This window comes from Scheffersomyces stipitis, chromosome 4 (assembly GCF_000209165.1).
Source record: "Scheffersomyces stipitis CBS 6054 chromosome 4, complete sequence".
Taxonomy (NCBI): domain Eukaryota; kingdom Fungi; phylum Ascomycota; class Pichiomycetes; order Serinales; family Debaryomycetaceae; genus Scheffersomyces; species Scheffersomyces stipitis.
Genome location: NC_009044.1, coordinates 1,148,686 through 1,165,412, shown reverse-complemented (window position 1 = coordinate 1,165,412; position 16,727 = coordinate 1,148,686). Strand labels below are relative to the sequence as shown.

Sequence of the window (16,727 nt, the reverse complement as noted above, 5' to 3'; positions counted from 1 at the left end):
ATTCATAGAATCCATTAATGTCTATCATACACTACGAGATATCTAATCCTTTTTATCTATCCGCGCCTACTTCCAACATCTTGAGATTCAACTCTTCGTATCTCTCCTTTTCATGCTTCAGAATAACCTTTTTGATTAACTCCGTCAACTCATCTACAATCTTCATCGACTTGAACGACAAATCAAGAAGAACATTGGCACTGATCGGTATTCCACCATTCTTGCTAAGCTGAATCAATTCTCTGTTTTTGTTTAATGTTACCACAATAGATCCTTCACGAACCTGTTCTTCAATTAAATTAGCATCTAAGAGGTAGATTTCATCATCATCTTCGCCCTTCAAGTTGGACTCTTTGTTTCCGGGATTGTAGAACGAATAAGTGAGACAAATCGGAACATGCAAAATACTCAACGGAACAGGCTGTCTCTCGTCAATGTCATGAACAATGATGTCTTCTCCGCCATTTACAATGCTGATATCAGGCTTCTTAAAGTGATGCAACGCCAACATGGCACCGAAACAGCCCACGTCAACGAAGTTGCCGTCGAAATTGAGGAAGTTCAAGTCGACAGTGATATTCCACACTTTTTCACCAGCTATAATACATAAGGCTTCCAAGTCAAGCGAGTTGGATCTACGGATGGCTTTCTCGATGATTCTTGCAATGAGAATTTCCTCGTTTGAGTTCTTGGAGTTGTCGAAATGGGCCCAGGCCATGGAGCTGATTTCACAGTTGATCTGGAAAAGGCCCTCGAATGGTCTATCTTCATATGGCTTCCCAATCTGTGCTGATACTCTCACAGCTAACTTGGTCAAGCCCCAGTCTAGTTCCACATAACCAAATTCTGTTTTGGATAGGCTGATCTGTGGTTCGCGGATTTCGTCAAATCTTCTAGAATCGAGTCTAAGTCCACATTTGAGAGCTTCAATGAAGTACGTTCTCTCATTGGTGGAGATCTCTGTGTTTCTAGACATATTTATGAAAGTTGATAATTTGTGAAAGATGAAAAATGCTAATGAAAAATGTAATGAGTATATTGAATTGATAATTCCACCAGAGAAAAAATTTTATATTACAGTGATGTGACTGTGCTGTAGTTATATCCGGACTCTATTCCATATGCAACAGTCTATCAAATGTGTACTCTATAGCAGTAACATATATCGTTCTTCTTATTCAAGATGAGCTCTTCTCTGATATTTGGTACTGAAAAATAGGATGCTCGCTCCTGCACAAACGGTCAACGAGAATACCACCAACTACGAAGACTAAAATGTCATACAAAAGTTGAGACAAGATTCTCAATTCTTCAACTTCTTTTAGTGGCGGAACGCACCAGAAGTACCAAATCTTCCCTCTAATTTTACCAAACTCGCCATACAGCATCTACCAGATTGTAGAAATTGGTGATACCTTATCGACAAAACCAAATAGAATTGCTACATTTCCAGACTGTACTCCATAGACTAGATCAGTTCAGAAATATTTCACCATTCTGTAAATCTGTAGAATTTGGCAGAATTTTTTACCCATTTTCCAGGCAAGCTTCTCTAGACTTCGCAAAATCCCCGTATCAATCCCCTACAAAATGATTTCCACAATCGCCAAGTCAGCTGCGATGCCTATGGTTCCCGTCAGAGCTATCTCCATTGCCACCAGAGCAAACTCTTCCAATCTCTTGACTGCGTTTGCCCGCGCAAGGTCCAATTCAGGCGCATTGTCTGCTAACTTCACCCGAAACCTCGGAGGCAATTCCAACGGGTATCTGTCGACGTTGAATTTTTTCCAAAGAGAGCAGTTACCCACCAACACAGTAATCCGATTCGTGCCACAACAGACAGCCTGGGTCGTTGAAAGAATGGGAAAGTTCCATCGCATCCTCCAACCAGGTCTCACTTTTCTTATTCCTATTCTTGACAAGATCACATATGTCCAGTCGTTGAAAGAATCTGCTATTGAGATTCCTTCGCAGAATGCAATTACGTCCGATAATGTATCGCTCGAGCTTGACGGGATTCTCTATATCAAAGTTATAGATCCATATAAGGCTAGTTATGGTGTAGAGGACTTCAAGTTTGCTATCAGTCAATTGGCTCAGACTACAATGAGATCGGAAATCGGGTCTATGACCTTAGATGCCGTGTTGAAAGAAAGACAGTTGTTGAATAACAATATCAACCACGTTATAAACGACGCTGCCCGTGACAATTGGGGTGTGGAATGCTTAAGATACGAAATCAGAGACATTCACCCTCCTCAAAATGTTCTCGATGCCATGCACCGTCAAGTCTCCGCCGAGAGATCTAAAAGAGCCGAGATCTTAGAATCCGAGGGTCAGAGACAATCGAAAATCAACATTTCTGAAGGTGAAAAACAATCGATCATTTTGGCTTCAGAAGCTAATAAAGAGGAACAGATCAACCAAGCTGCTGGTGAAGCACAATCGATTCTTCTCAAGTCTGAAGCCACAGCTAAGGGATTAAAATTGATTGCTCAAGCGATCAAAGAAACGCCAGGCGGTGCTGAGGCTGTCAACTTGCAAGTGGCCCAAGAGTACATCAAACAATTTGGTAACTTGGCTAAGGAGACTAATACTGTCATCATACCTCAGAATTTGGGAGATCTTGGAGGCATGATCACTTCAGGTTTGTCGCTTTACGAGAACTTGAACAAGGCCAAGAAGAATGTGTAAGTTGGTGTAATTCTACCTTGTATATACAATGAACGAAAATGAAGAATATGAGAATGATTAAGACTGTAATGGTTATGGTGTATTTCTATGAAAAATGATATATGCATTTTATAATGAATTGTTCATTATGACTTTTGAATTGTGATTATGATCATGATTCCAATCTATGACCATATTGGCTGATTGATTCTTCTGATTTATGATATTATCGTTAATCGTAAGTGATCTATATGAACAAACTGTTAGGCCTTCTTGAAGAATCCATCAAGCGCACCTTTGCCCACAGCTACCTTCTTCTTGACCTCCTTCTTCTTCCCTTTCTTAAGTTCGACCTTCTTCTTAGAAGCCGAAGCAGACGTCTGGGCTACAGAATTCATGTTGGATTCGACGATCTGGAGGTTCTTCTGCCTTTCCTGTAACACATCAAGGTACTTGTCAAGATCAGAGAAATCGTATTTGACAAAAGAAATAAACTCCTTCTTGAACTCACTTCCTATATACGAATCACAAACATAGTCAACAGCATACCGTAACACCATCGATTTCAAAATTGGCTCGGGAATTGTATGCTCTGCAAGAGTAGTGTCAGTTAATTTCCCCTTGATAGTCACCAATACAGAATTGTCACCACTAGCAAAATACGTTTGTAAACGTTCTACTTTTTTTTCAACAAACTCAAAACTCTTCTTCAACGAAAACTTGAAAAAGCTATCACCACTCTCATCTATACTTTCAGAGATCTTTGCTAAGCTTTGCTCATATAAAAAGTATGGAATTTTATGTACCCATTGATCATTTCCGTTTCCACTGAAGACGCCAGCAATTTTGTCCATGACATCCTCGGCAGAAATGTAGTTTTTCGAAAACTGATTATGCTTGTAGAAAATGGCAATTAGGAGCCAGGCAAGATCGAACTTGCTGCTCACTATAACGCTACTGGATTGTATGATGGCTCCTTCACCATTTTGTTCATCTTCGAAGATAAAGGATTTGACTGCATCGCCGTTTTTCAACAACGGCATATTCTCCTTCTTCACATATGGGTTGTCGTTTCGCACATCTCCAAGCTCGTATAAGGTGTCTTTGTCTAGCAAATACGAATTGTACAGTGTAAGATCTCTGGAAGTAGGCAAATCTACGACTTTGTATGTGACCGGCGTTTCCGATTTGGGAAGCAAAATTACACGACTGTTCGAGTCCACAAGAAAACGCGACATGCTCATGGCAATCCGCTCTATTAATGTTTCAAGGTGGCCTGATAAGATGTAATTATCATTTATAGATTTAAATCTTGATAAATATATTAACCATACTAATATCTGAAATTTTCAGACGCGTGTCACGTGATGAATTCTAGATCGTATACTATAGTCCTACCCAGCTCCGGATCATGTCTCTGACAGCACCCACGCTGGCCATGACGACCATGACAGTGCCAAAAACGCTGAAGCTCAATGAGCTCATGGAGGCTGCTCTTGGGTCTACGTTGAGCAAATGGGCTGTAGCAATAGCTCCACAATTTATTCCAAGACTTACACCTCGTGTGACGTAATCGTTTTTGGCGACGCGCAATAAGTCGAAAAGAGTATCTCCGATAAGCACCCCACAGATTCCACTGAGAATAGTGCAAACAGCCATGAGCGATACTGAACCTCCGAGTCCCTCTATCAACGGCGTGCCGAGTGCAAGAGTAACGGAACGGCCTATGAACCCTATCGACCGCTCCGACTCGATGCCGATATTGAAGCTGACTACGGGGTAAATGAAAAACGTAAGCGCAACTGATAAAAGTATAGGGGGCATCAAGACCCAGAAGTTGCGAACGAAGTCCTTTCTATGCGTGAACATTGGCAAAGATAACGAGACAATGGAGATATCCATGAGAGAACTGAGGACATCGCCGCAACCGGGCCAGATGGGTGTGGCTGTGAAGTTATCGTCTGGTATTGAAGACTGTTGCCCATTGTCAAGCATGATTTGGTTGTTGAACAAGTTTAAGTAATTTTTGCCAGTCTTATAGAAGCGCAAGTCATCGAGAAATCCTTTGAGTTCACCTCTATGGTAGATGAGAGAGCCTATGAAACACACGAAAAGGATTTCAAGCGTCAGGATCAAGATGGGATGAGCGAACTTTTTGGTGGAGGGCCATTTTTGAGGAATGAGCAAAGCTATATAGTAAGCCAAGATAGTGATACCCAAATGATACGGCAAGAACACATGTAGTGACGAAATGTAGTATAAGGGAAGCGAAACAACAAAGAGAACACAATACAATATCCAATCGAAATACGAAGTGATGAAGACTACAATTTTTTTCGACTTTTCACTGAGCTTGGGAGAGAAAATCTCAGAAGAAGCAACTGTATCTGATGACAGCCGTGCACTGTTTCTATCAAATTCAATTTCGTCTTCGCTTTCCGGTGAAACCATAATGGTAGGAGCCGAATCTGGGGAACGTAATTGCAAATGCGGGTCTGGTGTTGCAATGCTGTGAGCTCTTTGATGTATGGGAGCAGGATGAATGAGGTTTTCTGGAGTCAACTCGCTCAATGTAGAGACATTTCCTCCGTCGAATGGGTTTTCGGATACTGAGCTATGACGAATAACATTGTTACTAGGCTCAGTTCGCGTAGGATGCAAGCTCTGGATATCAATAGTGGTGATATCGTCTCTCATATGAGAATTGAAACCTCTAGAAGGAATAATTTCTAACTCAATATCCTCATTTTCACTCTCTTCGTCGTTGTTGGTTTCATCGTCTGAGTTTGTGGCCTCGGATACTTTCGTGTCGTCGCGGAAGATTCCAAAATGGTTAAGTGTCCATTTCAAGCCAATGATGGCATAGACGTCCACACAAAACAAAAGTAGAAAACCAAAAACAAACACACCAGCGATCTTGAGACACTCCATGAACGTGATAGGGTCAGAAAGAGGCAAGATGATAAACGAGGGAATGAAGAAAACGTTGATCCACTTCAACGAGAAGTTCATGGGCGGTTTCGTTATTGTCAAATAGTTTGTCAAGAGCCAAGCAGAACCCTTGCTGATGCTAGTGAGAACACCTCCTTTTTCCGGATGGTTCAGTCTAATGTTTGCTACCAAGTTGAGAACAACTAACACTACAAGATTAATCAACATGCCCAATACTGAGGCTGGAAACCGAATCCGGATTACGTTGGCTAGGATCTGGTTCAAACCGTACAATACTGCGAATAGTACAATGATCCCAAGAGGAATGATAAAGTATGAGTGGAATAAATGCTGCCGTGAGTAATAAATCCCGTATATTACTCCACGGGTGATGTCCGAGAGTTTGAGGTTGTACCAGAAGGAAGTTTCTGTATCTTTTTGATCTTCTACATCCTCGTATACTGGCGCTATTCCGGAATCAAACGAGGGATCTTGTCTCTGAAAGACTGCTGAAGACTGAGATGTCTCGGTCACTACCACCGATATCGAATCCGAAACATCTGTAAGCGACATTGTAGAAAATTATGAAATTATGAAAAGGAATTGTGTATTCATGAAATGACTGAAATTTCAAGGAGTAGAAAGTGAAGTAAAACTCCGGGGCAATTATAAAAGTCAAAAGAAAGTCCGTTCAATTCTTGTTGCAAGCTTGGAAAAAATAATAAATACTAATAAACGTAAACCTTCAAGTAACTTGTTCTGAATCTAGAAAGAATAAGTGATGTAAAGAGATAAAACGAAGGGATAATTTGGTGTTCTTGCTGTGTGACTCCATATCCGATATCGTATTTTTCAGACTCCGTTCTTCCGTAGAAATACGTCAGTTGACTCTGATGACTCTGTCCATACGATGACACATTAAGCGGATACGACTATTCCAAACGAGTCGTATATGGTAGCAATACGAGATTTGTATTCTAATCTAATGATAGTATCCTGTGGGGTTATATAGTAGTAAATGCTTTGGCCTTGTTGTCTAGACTCACTCTAGAGTATTTACTTAAGGCTAATCTTGTGCGAATAAATATTTCGTGCAATATTTGTATAAAAAGAATTGTGAGAATGTTAAGCTCCATATGATCAGGAGTGGGTTCAACTACTTCTATATAATGATTAGAAACAGCTATGATAATGATTTTGAAATGAATAACCATTCTTGCAAATCGGCAATTAGTGAATTAATAGAAGACAATCTCTTGGAATGCTGTGACATTATAACGATACCATAAAATCGATACCGATATAAAGCGAGCATATTGATAGCTAACAACAATATGTCGATGTCATTATCTGCAATTTCATCCTTGTTTTTTCATCTATAATCCAATCCTTGTCGACTGCTTTAGAACTTCATAATATTAGGCTTCTGCTTCGATTTGTGCTTTGAACTCATCCTTAGCGTATCTCAACCCACAGTAGCCACAGGTGTGAGCCTTTGGCTGGTCTAAATTGATAAACACCTTAGGATGGCCTTGCAATGTACTTCCTCTGTTTCCGTCACAGACAGCTACGTTACCTTCGTCGTGAGTCAAGTATCTCACTGGCTCCTTGGCAATCAAGTCGATGGCCGCATATGGTCTAGGCTGTGCTTCCAAGTCTCTTTGCACAAATCTGTGTGGATATTTGCTGATGATCTCTAATCTAGATTCCTGGGTAGGCGACCAAGTGACGTTTCTATTGGGAGCTTGATTCGCAACCTCTTGGCTCTGCAATTCTTCTCTGGATAATCCAGTAGATGTCTTCTTGATTGCTGGGGCAGCAGTGGAGTTCAAACGAACAAATGCTAAACGTCTTACGGTGTTTATTCTCAACATCTTGGGTTTTATGCGAATTTGGTGATTATTTGATGACTTTTTGTATGCTAAGGAGTTGGTACGAGTCTAGAAACTTTACCGAATAATTCTATACCTTCGTACAAAGTTGATAATGGTGACAAAAAGTAAAAACAGTACTAGCTGAAAGTCTGGATATGGAAGATATTCGATATCAAATTCTGCCACACGCTACGGTTCGAGTTCAGCTCAATTCTATTGGGTTATCTTTTGAACTCTTTGTATGGAGTCCATTATACATTATGGTGAAATCAAAATTTCTCACTTCATCATTGGTTGGTTGTGTGCAGGTGTTACCCGGATTGAAGCATAATATATAGCTGTTGAACAGAGAGATTGATCTGTAATAAAAAGGATATTAATATACTTTGAGGGGCCTAAGATGGATTGGATGCTTCAATTAGAGTAGTTTCTTTGAAAGTACGAAAAATAATTGATATTCCTCGAGGAACCTGGTGAAATGCAAAAGAAACTGTGCAAAATCATAGACTCTTCAGGAATTCATTATTTCACTGACTGAGAAAGCACACCATAACCTTTGAGTCTTTCTGAACTTCCCTGTTTGAAGAAACAATTCCATTTTTCCCTTTTTGAACCCTTTTTGCCGCTGATGGAATCATTTTTTGCAATTCCTCTGTAGCTTGTAACTCCATACAACAGCCTCGTATACAGGGCCCAAATACAATCTACAAAAATTAAGATGTGAAAAATTGTAGATTTATTCACAATCAAATAAGGAACCAAGATACATTAACAACATATTAGTAAACACTCCTACAAATGTCGTTGGAACCGCCTACGACAGCAAAAGTGATATTCCAAACTTCCAGGGGACCAATTGAGATACAGCTTTGGGCCAAAGAGATTCCCACTCTCAGTCGCGCATTTCTTCAGAGATGCGTAAATAAGAAATTCAATGGCCAGAAGTTCACTTCTATTTTGAAGCTGTTGGTGCAGCTTGAAGTTCCACAAGATGCACAATTTGACATGAGAGATGAGTTCAATAGTCGTATTCGTTTCGGTCGAAGGGGCCTGGTTGGTGTCGCTAGGAAAAATGAAGATCTGCGAAATAACCATACTGTAGCTTCGTTCTTCATTACTTTGGTAGAGTTACCCCTGTACAACGATAAATACACTATTATCGGCCGAGTGGAAGGTGAAACATTCTACAACGTGATAAAGATTGCTGACAGCGAGTTGGACGAGAACAACGTGCCGGTTTATCCTGCTGTAGTTAAAGATGTGGAAATAATAACTCCTTACTTTGACGACTTAATAGCTGATGAAGCAGAAGTATCAGTACAAGATGAACCACTGAAAAAGAAATCTAGAAAGGAAAAGAAACCTACAATAAAACTCTCATACAATGAAGAAGAAGTGGACGAGGAGGATCATGAGGATTTTAAAATGAAATCGGCTCACGAGTTGCTCAATGACAAGAGATTATCCAAGAAATTTGTAGGAGAAAAGGAATCCAAACAGAAAACTCCACCAAATCCCGAAAAGATTGATGATACTAACGACAATAATGACAAAAACGATATTAATGATGTGGATGATACTGGTGACGATAAACAGAAAGCAAATGTCCCCTCTGCTGTAGAAGAATTTCAAAAAGGCTCCAGATCAGACAAAAGCCAATACACGCCTAAGGCACCGATCAAGAGGGATCCTACAATCGATTCAGATTATGATTCCTATGTTGATTTGTCTTCTGACGAAGATTTTGAAATACTGACTCTACAGAACCACAGATTTATATGTAAACCATTACGATGAGTCTGGGTGCTCTATTAGTTTCTACGACATAGTATAGTACTTGTAATGTTGTATAATAACCGACTATATTCTTTCGCCAAATATAATATAACTAATAACCCCCCTGTAATTGAAATAAATGTAAGAAATGTAATAAAAACAATTTGTTTCGCTCTGGTGACAGCTGGAAACAACAACTTTTTTGTAATATCTATAGTAATGTTTGTTATTTGCATTGTGCGGATAAGTTTATTCTCCTTCTTCCATGTCTTCGCATGTCACGCAAGTGTAGCCAGGGAAATCGTCATGAATGTTAAGCATATTCTGAAGTTCTTCTTCTAGTGGCACATCAAACTGATCAGCATTCATAAAATCAGCATCATCACGTAGCCATGGATGATTAATTAAGGAGCGGCAATCGTATCTATCGTCTAATCCGTAACGTAAGCATTTTAAAATCAAATCACTTATCAATTTAACCTGGATGTCGTCCTTCTTGAATTTATACTTCTCGATAAAGACTTCTTCCAAGCCCCAGAACTTCAAATTATCAATATTTTTGAAAATTATCTGATTTGTCTTCGGATCCAATTTGAAGTATTTTGATGTCAACTTACAGTCAATGAGGTACTCGTCGGAAGGAAATGCGCCCAACAATTCAACTATTTGTGCCAAATGATCTTCATCCTTATCAAAGTACTTGCCGTCGTGAGGGTCAAACAAATAATCACCTGTAATCAATTCAAAAATGATACACCCAATAGACCACAAGTCTGTGGACGAACCCCAGGTTTTGTACTTGAGGATGATTTCCGGAGATCTGTATTGACGAGTCTGGATTTGATTCGTAAAATGGTGATGAGTGAAGGTAGCATTTCCTAAATCTGCAATTTTGATCGAAATCTCAGGCTCGTTATCTTCTTCTGATTGAACCGAGGATACAAGCGATGCAGCGCCAGTTAATTCTACTGCTGTCTTCTCTTTAGTGATGGAAGACGTTACATTCTTAGGACTGATAGTCTTGGGTAAAGAATGGGTCCTACGATGTTGAGTGTCAGAGTTTTGATCATCTTGGAATTCAACATCCTTGAAGAAGATATCGCTCGAAATAGAAGAACAAAGCGGCTTTGAAGATCTGATGGGAGATTCATACTTTCCCAAAGCAGAATTCTTTGACTTTTTATAGTAGAAAGAGTTGCTCACAATGGAGTTATTAGAAGCCAATGATTGGTTTCTAGGTGTGTTGGATAACGATGTAGAAGTCACCTTTTTGATCACCTTCGTAGAATTGGAAGAATTCTTGCGGAATAAAGAAGATCTTCTACTGTTACTGGCAGAAGCCGAGTTCATTTTCGACACTTTCTGATGCTCGATCAGTTTAATAAGCTTGTCGATGTCCTTGATCTCAATAAGAATGTTTTCAGGCTTCAAGTCTGTGTGAATAACTCCACAATGATGCATATAGTCCATCCCCAATAAAATCTGCTTCACTATTTGTCTGACAAGATTCAATGGGATTCCACTCAACTGCTTAGACTTCTCGATCAACTTCATCAACGACTCGGAGTTCATGTTTTTGATCTTCTTGTCCAAATCTTCATCGCTCTCAGACGCAAACGAGGACTCTACATGTTCCAAGATGTTAGCAGGAACTGGAGCCGAATACGTAGTAGAAGGAGGTCCAGTAGTCAGAGGTGCATTACCATTACCTAAAGCAGTAGCATTGGATCCGTTACTTTTGGAAGAGTTACTCTTGAGGTTTAAACCTAAACTCAACATTGACTTGGAATTCTTCTTCTTAGAGAAGATCCGGGTGTCCCATTTGCTGAATTTCATGCTATTAGACTCAGGATTGGAATACTTTTCTTCTTGGATACTGGGGCACTCTGAATTCTTCTTTATCTGCAGCTGAACATTGTTGTAGAATTGTTTGTACTTGTAAATCAAATTCAATACGTTCTCGCCCAAAATCTCAAAAACCATACAAATATGGTTTCCATGAGGTCCAACGATCTGGAAATCGTCTATCAAAGTCATGATATGCTTATATCCGGGATGAGCCTGTGGATGTGTGACAGTTGTGCTGAAATACTGTTTATGCTTGAAACCAAGATGATTGCCATATGTGATAGGATCGTTCAAGCATTTGAGGATTTTGATCTCATCTTCAGCTGCTTCCAAGTAGTTCTTGTTGGACTTTACAAACTTGATGGCTACATAATATTCGCTAGTATCTACAAGCGAAGTTGGCATGTCTGACACGTTGGCTAAACCAGGATTGTATCTTGATTTGGCTAGCCATACAGTAGAAAAGTGGCCCCAGCCAAGTTTACGCAATATGATATACTCTCTCTGGGGAAAGTTCTTCAGGTAGTATGTTTCCCCTTTCGTCACTGGATGGTATCCTCCTACCTTGTAGTCAAACTCGTTTTCTTCGTTTTTCGGGTCAAAATTCAAATCCGACTCCAGCTCTGAAAGATACGCAGCTGGATCGCTGAAGCTGTCGTACTCGTCGAACTCGTCTGCTTCTTCGGAATCTTCCGAATCTTCTTCAGAATGACGCGAACGATGCTTACGATTACTATTACTATTATTGTTGTGAGGATTGTTACTGTGCGTATTGTGCCTCTGTGAATGTACAAGGTTGTTTGAACCTCCAGTGAACGTGGCTAGACGAAGCAAGTTGCGCAAGTTACGCTTTGGAGCAGGCTCCAGATTGGGCTGCTGCGGTGGAGAAGTAAGATGGGTTACAGAGCTAGTGGCTGTTGAGTTTGTGTTGAAGCTGTAGACACCTCCAGCGGTCTGAGAAGGATCAAAAAAGCCATCTCCAGGAGGTGTAGCAATGGTGTTGATGATCATCAGCTGGTTTTCGCTGTCTACATCGAGATGTGAGGTCATTTCGCTGTTCTGCAACGAAATGCACTCCGCTGTGAACGAAGTGTACCGCTCCTGGTCATTGATGTGGTGGGTATAGTTGTTAATGTAGTCTGAGGTGAGAAGATTAGAGTTGTTCACGGAACCAGAAGTCAAGGTGCTAGAAGCCGTAGACATTCTCTTTTTACGATCCTTGATGGTAGAACCAGGAAGGTTGAGATGTTGGTCATAATAATTATCGTTGGCATTTTCATTAGCAAAGTCATTTGAATTTTGTTCTTCATCGACTTCGTCTTCGTCTTCGTCTTCATTTTCCATGATATCTTCATCCTCATCATCATAACTGGGGATGATGGTAATATGGTTAGCGTCATCAAGAATCGACTTGGGTGTAGCTACAATGTTTTGTTTTTGATCAAAATCGTCCGTAGCTGTTGTCGAAGACGAAATAGACGTAGCATGGCTCTTGAGTTTAGATTCTGTATTAGAGCTTCCAGCACTGGTGATGACTATGGTGGCTTCTTGGTTCCTAGCGTCAGATCCAGACGACGACTCATTGACAATTTCATCGTCTTCAGCTGTTGCTAAACGAAAAGTATCATTATTGATATTGACATTATCACTGGGATGATTATTTTGTTTGTGATTTGTGGAGCCTACATTTAGTACAGAGCCTACATTATTTCCATTGATGTTGACGTTAACGGAGCTGGCATTTGTGCTGTTTGTGTTGCTCTGTGAGCCGCCGAGCCGTTTGAACAAGCCGCCGAAGTTGAGCTTGGGCATTAGTTTCTTCTCTGGTGGATTATGGTTATGGTTATGACTGGGATTGGACAGTGTGATGGAAGACACCGTCGATAGTGGTGCCGATGCCGGAGTCTGTGTTCCGTGTTTCTGGATGTGATCGGAAGATGCTGTGACTAGTGGAGTAGGATGCGTTGAAGCTGGCGTCAACGAGGGCTCACCCACATGTTGGCGCGACTCCTGAGCCAGCAGCTTCGAGTTGGAGTTTCTGTTGATCAACAACATCACGGCTTGACAGAAGAGGGGCTATGATGTAGTTGCAGACAGTGGTGTAGTTGTAGTAGATATAGATGCTTGCTATAGGCTGTGTAGACGGTGTAAAAATAGATAGTGGTCTGGAGTAGATAGTAGTATGGCTAGTCTAGAGTAGATACGCAGGAAATCAGAGTGATGAGGTAGAATCAACGAATGTTCTCAGATCTTTATCCACTTGTTCGTGGCATCCAAGATGAGCTCGCACTAGATACAGAGACGGTAGCTTGAGTTAAAGAAGGAAAGACGATGATCTGACCGAAGAGTGGAGTTTGAAAAAAACTGTTTGCAAATCCTCTGATCTAATTAGTGAAAAAAAAAAAAACTATGGCTGTAGCTGCACCTCGTGAATATTAGACCCACAGGTTTATTTTGTGAGGGAGCTTTCTAGGGAGATTTAGTAGGGATCTTCGCTGTAGGCAAGTTTACTAGCGCGGCACCACTCCTATTGTATGGAGATTAGAGCTGATAATTGGTGGGAACAATAACAAGGAGCCTACGAACGTATGACATCATCATCTATATATATTCGATCTGAAGCTGTCTGACAAAATGCAACTCCGTCTGTCGATTACTAAATGTAGCATGACTGGTATGTGAGAGGAAATGGTCGAATCTGGTAGAACACCCTCGAATTCATTTGTCTTCCTACAATTCCTACACTCAACATCTACTCCGGTTCTAAGCCTAAATCCACGGCTCCCCGAAACCAATGGGAGTCGGAAATAACTACGCTTATGTCACAACGCCGTCGCCAGTCGTTACGTGGTCACAGTACCGTTTCGCTGTTGCCACCGGCCCAAATGGGAAACCCTCGAGATCACGGATCGAACCCAGCTCACAGCTGTCACCATCTCCCGACCGTCACCTGTTGGGACCATTTGTAATTCGTGGAGAAAGTGGGGCCGGAGGTTCACAGTGGGGGCAGAAAAAGTTGGGCTCGCTCGGGCTCGGGCTCGGGCTCGGAACTGGGCAGCGGCGTAAATATGGTGTGCCCGTGGTAATGCTGGTACCGCCTAGAACTGAATGCCCTACATGCCTATATACTAAAAACAGGCTAACGAGGAGGGCGGTGGAGTAGAGTGAACTCGCCATTCACCTCCTCCACATCCTGGCCCAACCGGGGGTGCCCTGAAATGTTTCTACTTGCTATGTTTCTACTTGCTATGTTTGTCGCTGTGTTATAGTGTGAGTTTTAGTGACACAGATTTCGAATTCTTCAGCTTTTCGGGAGCTCCAAGCTCTTCTAACCCACTTTTCTCTTTGTACAGACCGTTTCGAGCCAATTCTAGACGGTTACTCCGTTCTGGTCGTATTCGTCAATTTAGGGATACTTGCCTCCATTCTGGCTCTATTTTCTCCATGTCTCTGGCCTTTGTGTCGTGGCTCATCTCCTCATTAATTGGCTCGATGAGCCTTGTCTCCATGGTGTGCACACAGCACATACCACCTCTCTTGATCTGAAACCTCTATGGCTGTCTTGTCTGAGTCACGTGTGGCAGCTTGCTTCTTGTAACCTGGCCGTCCGTGGGCAATTCTACGACGTTGCTGTTTTCTGACAAAAACGTTTGTCGAAGATGCTCTTGTACAATTTTTGATTCAATCTCGTGCTGTTTCCGATCGCTCATTTTCTCTCCCCTCTCCTTACTTATCTCTCGTTATCGGTCTAGCGTCTGTTGCAGAATCTGAGGCATCTAGCTGCCTCGCACGTGACATATTCCTTGGTATAGTGAATTATGGCGTCTGCTCTTAGTGTGGAATCATGGAAGAATCGGATACGAAGGCGGTTCCAAGATGATGTTCAATCACTTGTCTTCTTGCGATTGGATAGCTTCCTTGATTTGTTTTCTGGGTCGGATGTTGCACTGGAATTATCGCACGACTCCGATTTCGCAACCAATTCAAACTGTAATGGCACCACCTGTAGCGATTGGAGATTATGAATTTCTTGGAGCCTATAGATTTCTTGGGTAGGCACTTTCTTTCTTAAGAAAAGTATCTCATAGGATGGGTTGCAAATTTATTAATTATTTATTCAATTCAAATCGTCTCGACTTTCGTTGCATAATTCTCATTCTGTAGCAGTAACCGTACTTTTAAATTATGTGGTAATACGGTTACGATTTGCTGGTCTGTTAAAAATAGACCCACGGTGCCCTCCTGAAGTGCAGCAAACGTCTGATCTCCTAAATGAAGCATCCCAACGGTCGATTAGACTTTGGTCTGCATCTCAAGTGTCGCTAGCCAAGCTTCCAACAATAAGAAATTTCAAGAGCGTTCACGGTAACCTCTAAGCTGTTTGTGGGTCTACAATAAGCTATTGCAAAATATTCATATTAATATTCTAAGCATTGATTCTTGTTGGATGTCATCTCGTAAAATTTAACCATTACCGTTTTCTGTTCGTAATACTGTTTGCCGGAGCACGTTCCGGATCCCGAAACAATGAAGCATATTAATTACTTGTTTGAGACAGCGATTGGCAATGGTTTACATGGAGATGGCCCAGGTGGCCAAAGCACTAAGCGATACCTAGTAGATAACTAGTAGCTGCGGTTGTGATTATTATTTCGGCATTCGTCAAGGAGACCCCATTTTCTCTTAACGTCCACATGCTGATAATTAGATAGATATCTGAGCTGGTCCAGATTGTGATTTAGAATTGAGGATGTCCTCTTTTAGTTCCCGCCTACAGCCTTTTCTAAGACAGAAGAGGTTTTATAACTATATTATCTACAGAAATGTCGCAATTCCATTTCAGAGACAGTTCTCTGGCCAGAAGTTGACAGCCTGTTGTGCGAGTATTTTTCCTGGAAAACGACCACAATACGCACAGGAAACACCCCGGGATGGCTGTAGCATTGGTTCAGGTGGTAGCGACCAGCGGCAGGTATACACGGTAAAGAAAGAAGGGTATAATCAAGTTGTAACGACGTGTGTCACAGTTTGGGATCCTGTACCTTAAACCTATTTTTGATTAGAGCCGTGCAATAAAAGTTGCAGCGGGTACTCATAGAATTACCCCATATGGCAAGTGTTTGCACCACGAGCGGTTAGTCTTGCTTCAAGTTTCACATCCAACCGGCCCAGAAAATATCAGGCTGCCGCTAGCAGAAGCTCGGAAATGTTGTAGTGCACTGCGAAATGAAGCAATGAAATCGGGGATAGATGAAATCGGGGTAAAAAATCAAGGACATTTTTATTGTCATTCAAATTATCTGTAGGTTTCTCTATGTTTCGATTTGCGGTTGATTCATCCAACATGGTGCCAATTCTATGGCACTTATGGCCAAGACGCTTATCGGGACTTGTAGCCGAGTGATACTCTTAGATAGGCGCCTAGAAAAGCTTGCACTTCATAATAACTCAAACTTGAAGTATTATTTTTGTAGGGGGCTCTCGGCACGTGGGAACCCAAACCAAAGCAACTTCAGCTTTCCCATACAATTATCACACTGTAATTGGCTAGGCGACATGCTCCCAGCCAAGCCCAGGAATCTTGCGACATTTCCCTCCATAGGTCTCGGTATTTTTCATGGTTTC

The 16,727-nt window shown here is 41.4% G+C and overlaps 7 protein-coding genes across 7 annotated transcripts; 2 read left to right on the top strand and 5 right to left on the bottom strand. All coding sequences in view use genetic code 12, as the record gives it.

Annotated features, from left to right (window-relative positions):
* Nucleotides 1–52: 52 nt before the first annotated feature.
* Nucleotides 53–976, bottom strand: PICST_59559 (predicted protein; the record flags this gene model as incomplete). The annotated part of the gene is made up of 1 exon (XM_001384139.1): nucleotides 53–976. The coding sequence occupies one exon, from the start codon at nucleotides 974–976 to the stop codon at nucleotides 53–55; it is 924 nt and encodes a 307-aa protein (XP_001384176.2).
* A 366-nt stretch (nucleotides 977–1,342) lies between these two features.
* STM2 (stomatin family protein) lies at nucleotides 1,343–2,735 on the top strand. Its single transcript, XM_001384485.1, has one exon. It carries the CDS (start codon nucleotides 1,591–1,593, stop codon nucleotides 2,692–2,694), a length of 1,104 nt encoding a protein of 367 aa, XP_001384522.2. The 5' UTR covers nucleotides 1,343–1,590; the 3' UTR covers nucleotides 2,695–2,735.
* Nucleotides 2,736–2,758: 23 nt separating this feature from the next.
* PICST_65617 (predicted protein) lies at nucleotides 2,759–3,911 on the bottom strand (the record flags this gene model as incomplete). Its single annotated transcript, XM_001384138.1, has 1 exon — nucleotides 2,759–3,911. One exon carries the CDS (start codon nucleotides 3,909–3,911, stop codon nucleotides 2,937–2,939), a length of 975 nt encoding a protein of 324 aa, XP_001384175.2. The 3' UTR covers nucleotides 2,759–2,936.
* A 148-nt stretch (nucleotides 3,912–4,059) lies between these two features.
* PICST_67615 (predicted protein) lies at nucleotides 4,060–6,177 on the bottom strand (the record flags this gene model as incomplete). The annotated part of the gene is made up of 1 exon (XM_001384137.1): nucleotides 4,060–6,177. The coding sequence occupies one exon, from the start codon at nucleotides 6,175–6,177 to the stop codon at nucleotides 4,060–4,062; it is 2,118 nt and encodes a 705-aa protein (XP_001384174.2).
* An 845-nt stretch (nucleotides 6,178–7,022) lies between these two features.
* Nucleotides 7,023–7,412, bottom strand: NUO13 (NADH-ubiquinone oxidoreductase; the record flags this gene model as incomplete). The annotated part of the gene is made up of 1 exon (XM_001384136.1): nucleotides 7,023–7,412. A coding segment is annotated over one exon (390 nt), but the record flags the coding sequence as incomplete, so codon positions are not given.
* Nucleotides 7,413–8,276: 864 nt separating this feature from the next.
* On the top strand, nucleotides 8,277–9,275 carry PICST_35975 (predicted protein; the record flags this gene model as incomplete). Its single annotated transcript, XM_001384484.1, has 2 exons — nucleotides 8,277–8,954; nucleotides 9,075–9,275. 2 exons carry the CDS (start codon nucleotides 8,277–8,279, stop codon nucleotides 9,273–9,275), a joined length of 879 nt encoding a protein of 292 aa, XP_001384521.2.
* A 36-nt stretch (nucleotides 9,276–9,311) lies between these two features.
* On the bottom strand, nucleotides 9,312–13,433 carry SKY2 (serine kinase that phosphoryates SR family splicing factors). The gene is made up of 5 exons (XM_001384135.1): nucleotides 12,006–13,433; nucleotides 11,951–11,978; nucleotides 11,006–11,800; nucleotides 10,268–10,879; nucleotides 9,312–10,234 (listed from the first exon to the last, which is right to left on the bottom strand). Exons 1-5 carry the CDS (start codon nucleotides 13,155–13,157, stop codon nucleotides 9,504–9,506), a joined length of 3,318 nt encoding a protein of 1,105 aa, XP_001384172.2. The 5' UTR covers nucleotides 13,158–13,433; the 3' UTR covers nucleotides 9,312–9,503.
* Between the last annotated feature and the right edge of the window lie 3,294 nt (nucleotides 13,434–16,727).